Here is a 7,461-nt window from a genome sequence, read left to right as displayed (position 1 = left end):
CCTGAATACTAACTGCAAAAACAGCTTAATATGAAATGTGGAATGTAGTCCATACATAGTGAGTATGGTGTTGGGATCCAGTGCTAGGTATCTGTTGTACAGATGATAATCCAAATGATCTGTATGGATAAGTTTAGGCACCTTAACCCTATAGGCTACCAGGATTACTAACATTTGAACATTTTACACGTTATAATTGAAACAAAAACAAACATTGATAGGCCTTTAGATACATGCTCTAATGATGGAAGCTTAAATTGCAGTGTTGCACTGTGACTGTTAAAAAGAAAGAGTCCCCCGGATTTTTTTTCACAGTATGTTTTTATTTCACGCCTTTTGCCAACCATCATTTCAACATCATAGTTATGCGCAAATGCACTCTTGATCAGTATGACATCTCGGCTGAGCACCATAGCTGAGCACCATTGTCAATCTTAAGGTTTTTTTTGTACTAAATACTACCTTGATCAAAAAAGAGCTTTCAAAAAATGTTCCAGGTAAGTATAAGTATTGCATTTTGATCACTTCATTGCTACAGAGTTTAAACATTCACAGGATCATACATGAAATTCAATTTTATACACCTTATTATGACAATAGGCAATAACCTGACTCCACCTGTGTTACGTTGATGCAGTTTAACCTGATAGATTATGGCTCACAGTATGAATTATTTGCAGATATTTGCATATCAGTAACTTCATTAGGCAGTTAACAGCTATATTCAGAGAACTATCCATCTGGTCTCTAGCAGCATTTTGATTTCACACTTCTCTCTCCAACTGCTTGATGTCAAAGGTCATCAAAACAGCCATGTCACTAGACTCCCCCGATGTGGCGGCCAGTTTCAGTTGTTGGAGACCGTTTCCACTGGAAACATCCCCCTCCCATACTCTGCTCTTGTTCAGTTTCAGATCAGTTTGCGTCTCACCCACCACACACACCCTCTGGGCCCCGGGGACCCTCACCCTAAAGCGGACCCATGAGAGGGGCTCCAGCAGGCCCACGCGAGGCTCAAAGAGCACGCAGCCTTTCCTCCAGGCTGAGTAGACACAGGGGAACGGAGGCCCCGGCTGATCGCAGCTGTTCCTCAGAACAAAGTCACACATGGGATTGAAATCTCCGCCAGGGGTTAGCCTAGCGTACAGGCCCAGCCGATACACCCCGGCATCAGGTAGGCTGACACTCACCGTCACCTTGCTGTCTGTGTACGTGCAGAAGAGGTGACGTGACAGTGGGATGGCAGCTGTTTTGTTCTCTTCTCTGCTGAGCACAGTGTGAAGCTCAAGGTCCCGCTGGTTGTGGAAGGTGATGTTACACTTGCCTTGCTGGGTACTCACCAGCGCTGTCGTGTGGCTGAATTTGGACAGCCCTGCCTCTGATGTGCGGGTCCCCGGCCCACACGCCGAGCCCAGATTAGGAGGGAAGAGCTCATCCAGACTGACCACCTTCCCTTTGCAGTGCAACAGGAAGTTTGCGGCATTCTGGAACTTGACGTCTGTTTTCTCATAGTCCCGCACAAACACTGATAGCCGGTAGAAGCCACGCAAGGGGCACAGGATGTGGCAGGTCAGGACATTAGGTTGAATCTGAGTAGCCAGGCACCGCTTGGCTACAGCAGCTTCCAGTTCTGAGTGGACTAGTTCACAGAGTAACATCAGCGGCCTGGACGTCTTCAATGCCAATTCAAAGACACCTTCTTCCACCTCGGCAACCTCACTGCCCTGGCTGCTGCCTGTGACGCCCAGGGTTCCTGCAACAGGCTGCAGGCCCCAAGACAAGAAGGGGTTCTCTGGGATCTCCTCCATGGCTCTGGGGGTTGGACACTCAACTGTGAAAGAGCAGACCCAAATCAGATGCGTGGTGGACGGTTCAGGTCTGGCAAACACCTTTATGTCATACACGCCGCTTGCAGGCGGCAGGAGCTGCAGCTTCATGCTCCGATGGGAGACGGTTAGGAGGCCACAGGAGGAGTTGCTGGACTCTTTCTGCCCTGAAGCTCCACTGTGGAGAAGGTCATGGTGCTGTGTGATCTCATAGGTAAAAGTTGCTGGCCTGGAGAAGCCGAGGGACACGTTTGCCTCACCATCATCTGGGGAGGAAAGTTTTTTAAGTCCATTTCTCTTTGGAAAGACAAAAATAAGATCGATAGAAGATGCTGGTTGGCAAAAACTCAAATGTGTTTCCTGAATTAACTGTAAAGAAGCAAATCTGAAAAATATTCAATTCAATTCAATTTTATTTGTATAGCACCAATTCATAACAGAAGTTATCTCAGGACACTTTTCAAATAGAGCAGGTCTAGACCGAACTCTTTAAAACATTATTTACAGAGACCCAACAGTACCACCATGAGCAAGACCTTGGCGACAAGGGCAAGGAAAAACTGCCTGTTAAAAGGCAGAAACCTAGGACATCCTTCGGCTCTAGGTGGGTGGTCGTCTGTCTCGACCAGTTGGGGTGAGATAGAGAGAGACAGACAGACAGACAGACAGGTGCACAAAAAATGTAAATAAAACATTAATTATTGGACCTGTGACGATGTAGCATTGATGAGGCTGAATCAGCCTGAGCCCCATGGTGAAGAAGGCTGAGGTCTTGAACACCCTCCTCTCAAACTCTTCCAGGGTGACGGGCATGTCCAGAAGCTGCCATTTCTCCTCATCGGGGAAGTGCGAATCTATGAACTCCTCCGGGTCCGTTAGGAAATAGAAATCATCGAACCTTGGAGGCAACAGATGGAGACAGCAGACTGGTTTGAGACTCTACACGCTGTTGGTTTCGGGTGTATGAAAATAAACAAAAGAGCAAACTCAAACTTGTCATGATTGCAGTGCTGTGGTACTTTTATGAAACTATTTGCAAGTAAAAACAAAAAGATGCACATCAGTCAGAATCGGCTCTCAATTTCTAGTTTCACAGAAATTTTTCCTTTTAAAACTACATCACCGCCACCGAATCGTGACCTCCTCTTCCCTTTTCAAACCTTTTGACGAAGCTTTCGTGTTCCATATCTACTCGTCCTGCTCCCCAACAGGCATCCAATAGGAACCACTGTCCTCCCAGAAGCACAGCGTTCCACAGGTGATCAGATTTCACATTCTTGAGGCTCTGACCCGGACGGTACCCAATGCCCTTACTGTGGCCTGGCACTTCTTGGCACTCAATGCCCACCTCTCTGAAAACACAAACCAATCAGAGCACACTTACTCTCTTTTTTTTTTATATCCCGTGTCCTTACACTCAAGTTCATGGTTGCTGTTTGTGCTGTAGGTCTTAAATTAAATCGATTCAGTGAACATTATTTATACCGAAAAAGTCTTGCTTAAACATAGAAGGGATCAAGGATGCAGAATACTGCACAGTACTTAATGACTGGATGGCAGAAGACACTCACATATGTACACTCACTATGTTTGAGTGTATACTGACATCTAGATGAATGAAAAACTGTACTGCAATATGGAATTGTTATGTTTTGCTCTGTAAGTTTTAATACATCTGTCTTACAGAAGGACTCTGTAAGGGAATGGAAGGACATTTTTGCAGGCAGTTTTAGTGAACCATGTGAACAAAAAAAGCTCCTCTGTTCAATATTTTTATCTTAACAATTTCTCCAAAGTGCAATATGAAAGGGGTCACTCATAGTGACAAATACATAGATGACGAACCTACATCTACAGAGCGTTTTAGCATCTTTTAGCTTGTTGTTTTAGTTTTATTGCCTGCAAAATCTGCCCAGCACCAAACAGCAGACAGATAAAGTAAGTAGCTAGTGAACAAAGTGGAGCATTTAGCAGCTTAGGAGCCAGATGTTTGTTGGACACCCAAACAGAGCTAAACAGAGTTTATATCACACAAGTTGATATCACACTAAAATTTGCTGCAGGCTGTAAATATACGTAATTTAGTTTAGTTTAGTTTAGTTTTAGTTAACATTTTTCATGATATGCACATAAGTTAAAGTACATAAGTTAAAAAGATAATTTATTTGCAGTAAGACGGATTTAACAGTCTTTACAGATCAACAACTGCCATTTTATATGGCTATAGTCTTACAAAAGATATTGAGGAAAAGCTATTTCCTGTAGTGTTTTATGTATCTAAAGATATCAGTTTTTTGGTGTTTACCTGCACATCTCTGTACAGAGGTTGGAGTAGCCACAGCACACACCCCGGCCAGCCGCTATCACCTCCTCTGGGGAGCTCAGCTTCTCTGAGTGGCCAAGGTACCCACTCACGTCATACTCTATGAAGACAACATTAGAGATAGATTACCTATCCTAGAATCCGTAATCTGATTTATTACAGAACGCTAGGATTTATATGCAAATATGTATAGTTCAGTAAGCTACCCACCGATGTTGTGGCACAGCCAGACCCAGATGGCACGAAGCCTCTCCAGCTCATTTCTGGCTCCCTGTGTGATGCTCTGTACTATCGTCTTCACATCATACACACACTTTTCCTTCAGCTACAACAAACACGCACAAAACATATTTATTGTTAGATCAAATAGGGTTTTTTATATTTAATTATATATATATAATTAATCTATAATTAATCTTATAAGTAATTTATTATTTAATATCCAAAGTCTTCACATTCAGCCAGCATTAAACAGTTTCCTTTTTTTTCATTCATCGGACGGCATCATCCTATTTTCCATCATCTTTCAGTGTCATTCGGTGTATTGAACAAACCAGGTTACCATCCATGCTCAAGGATGTGAGTGCTGCCTGAGAGCTGTGGTATTTATTATGGTTTTATTGCAGTAGATGAGTAGATGTTATTGTTCCTCAATGCTTTTTCCTGCAGAGCTCTGGAACACAAAGACCCATCTCTGCTGTAGCTTTGTTTTTGTTGTTCTTACTAAGCATTGGTTCTTATTTGGATTTCCTTGCCAGGCTAACCTTGCTGGTTATTTTAGCTTCTCTGTAATGAGATTTTTAATATGGATGAAGTAGAGGAGTGAGTGATTATAAAATGGTGCTTCTGTAGCATAACAGGTGAAGTATTGACATGTTAGTCATTATTGAGGTTAAAAATTCACCAAAAATGTACCAATAAGAAGTGAATGGATAGAACAGATATACACTTTGGCCGGAAACAATACACATGTTCTGTTATACTCGGATGTATTGTATAGGTGTTGTCACCTCTGCTCCTGCCCTGATGGCACGTGAATCAACCCTATGGAAGACCTCAGAGTTGGTGAAGAGGTCCTTTCGACACCTCCTCTTCCCTGCTGCCACAGCGCATGGTGACAGCCTCTGTCCCAGGTGTGCTTTTGGTTTCAGGTGCCTTTGTTCCTCAGCCTCTTTCCTCACTGCGCTCTTCTTCACTACGGTGATGGTCCTGGCTGCACTCTCAGACGACAGCTGTCTCTTCGCCGCAGGGCGTTGATCTTCACTTTCAACTGTCAGTTTCTCAAACATGCTCTGCTTGGAGAGCACAGCACTCTGGGAAGCATTGGCACAGACCAGGACCTCGGCAACTGCCATGTCTCCCCCTGGAGGAGGTTTAGGTCTCTCCGGGGCCTGATTCTCATCATGTACCAAAGCTCCTATTACTGCAACTGGTCTTGGTTTACTTAAGATTGGATTTTCCTGAAGGTCATGAAGCGCCAGGGCCTTCTCCTGTACGCATCCCTTCTGGGTCACCTCATCTTGCTGAGAAAGGCGTGTAGTACAGGAGAAGGGGAAGGAGAACTTCTGAGTTGCAACTTTAGCTGACATTATGCTGGAAGCATGGCGCCCTAACCAGAGAGAAAGAAGATTCAAACTACTATTCAAAAGACATTTTCTCTGAGCTATTTTTGGCTAATTTTCTTAATCCTGTGAGCAAGTAGGGTCTCTGTTCGTTGTTCAGTAGCTTAAAATGATACAAAGGATGCTGTGGGAACCACAAAAGATCCATAGCACTAGCTGCACTGAGTGAAGCAGAGGGTATATTATATACAGTATACTTTCTGTGTAAGACAGTGATGAATTGGCAATTATATCATGTCTATTCATGACCAGAAATTAACGCAAAGGTTGGAATCATTAGTCACTGTCACAGCTAACAGCGCAAAGAAAGTCGAAGCCTTTACCAGATTAGTATGACCACCTAACTTCCTATATGTGATGAACCTGCAGATTGATGGCCATATTAGGAATGTGTGCAACATGTGTGAACACATATTTTGACTGAAATTTAGTAATCTGCTGAAAGATCCATTGTTGTTTCGAACAGACAGCAGGTTGGCACAGTGGAGACACTGACCGTCCTTCAACCAGATGACCAGGGCTGAAGGGCTGCATTGGCAAGTATCTTACCAGCTCAAGTGTCCTTCAGAAGGCCACTAAGTCCTATCAGCTCTGTGGACACTATGCTACAGCTGACCCTGACCCCTGACCTTCCTGAAGTGCGAGTAAAGGAAAGGTCCCAAAGGATATTGTAAGGTATCACCTCTCATGCTGGAGTAAATCCAAGCCCAATGATGAATAAAATCATGATTTCTTTTTCAGAAAAATACAGCATTTTAGTATCACTGTTCCTTCAATGTTCATGATAACTCTTGAAAATGTCAGATTTATGTCAGAGTCATAAAAGTAAAGATGCGCAAACACAGTCTAGGTAGGTTTAACTGTCGCTACATCCCTAAAAGTCGCGGAGGCTTTTACTCACCCTGAGAGGATTTAAAATGTCTGCTGGATGTTTGCTGGAGTGTCGGGCAAAGATGTTTCCACTGTGTGTTCTCAGTGGTCCCTGGTTGCAGGGGGAGGCTTATATACTCTCCCAGTGGCCTGCCAGGACAGGCCCCAGAATAACAGGCCTAAAAATACTACAAAGCAGTTAAGACCAGCCAATAGAGTAAGCCCCAACTCAGGAGTGTGACGTCTGTGTGTGTGTATCTGTAAGTGTGTGTGGCTTACAGATGTATGTTGTGATGCGCTTTGTGTGTGCTCTGTACATGCATTTGCTAATCGGTGCATACACACCGCAGCATATCTGGGCACACGAGTGAGTGTGAATGTGTGTGTGTCAGGTTGTTTGTGTCGGCATGTGTCCATATGGACTGTGAATGTGAACGTTTGTACCTTGTTGATGGGCGGGTGGGAAGGTTGGCGCGTGAGCACGTGTTGGGTGCAACGAAGAGGTCGGATTCAACGAAGTGTTGGCTGTTCAAAGAAAAGGACAGAAGGGTTTATGAAGGGCCTGGCATATGATAACGGCCACATCAACATCAAACGCACCCTCAGTCACCCCCGTTTCTGTCACACACACACACACACACACACACACACACACACACAAGAGAGAGAAACACACAATTTAATCCATCTCAGTTGCATTTTGCCAGGCCGGATCTACGCTGATTACTGTTAGTAGATTAGAGATGCACAAAAGGAGATCTTGTGTCAAATCCCGTTTAATTGAACAGGCCAGTATCACATGCAATGTTTCAATATGTTT

The 7,461-nt window shown here is 44.0% G+C and overlaps 1 protein-coding gene across 1 annotated transcript; it reads right to left on the bottom strand.

The window, feature by feature from the left end:
- Window positions 1–302: 302 nt before the first annotated feature.
- ky (kyphoscoliosis peptidase) lies at window positions 303–6,733 on the bottom strand. Its single transcript, XM_051381683.1, has 7 exons — window positions 6,673–6,733; window positions 5,160–5,758; window positions 4,360–4,474; window positions 4,132–4,249; window positions 2,987–3,178; window positions 2,534–2,724; window positions 303–2,092 (listed from the first exon to the last, which is right to left on the bottom strand). The coding sequence occupies exons 2-7, from the start codon at window positions 5,736–5,738 to the stop codon at window positions 765–767; spliced, it is 2,523 nt and encodes an 840-aa protein (XP_051237643.1). The 5' UTR covers window positions 5,739–5,758; window positions 6,673–6,733; the 3' UTR covers window positions 303–764.
- Between the last annotated feature and the right edge of the window lie 728 nt (window positions 6,734–7,461).

This window comes from Dicentrarchus labrax, unplaced genomic scaffold, assembly GCF_905237075.1.
Source record: "Dicentrarchus labrax unplaced genomic scaffold, dlabrax2021, whole genome shotgun sequence".
NCBI classification, from domain to species: domain Eukaryota; kingdom Metazoa; phylum Chordata; class Actinopteri; family Moronidae; genus Dicentrarchus; species Dicentrarchus labrax.
Note: the sequence above shows the minus strand (reverse complement) of the source record. Positions and strands in the feature narration are given on the sequence as shown.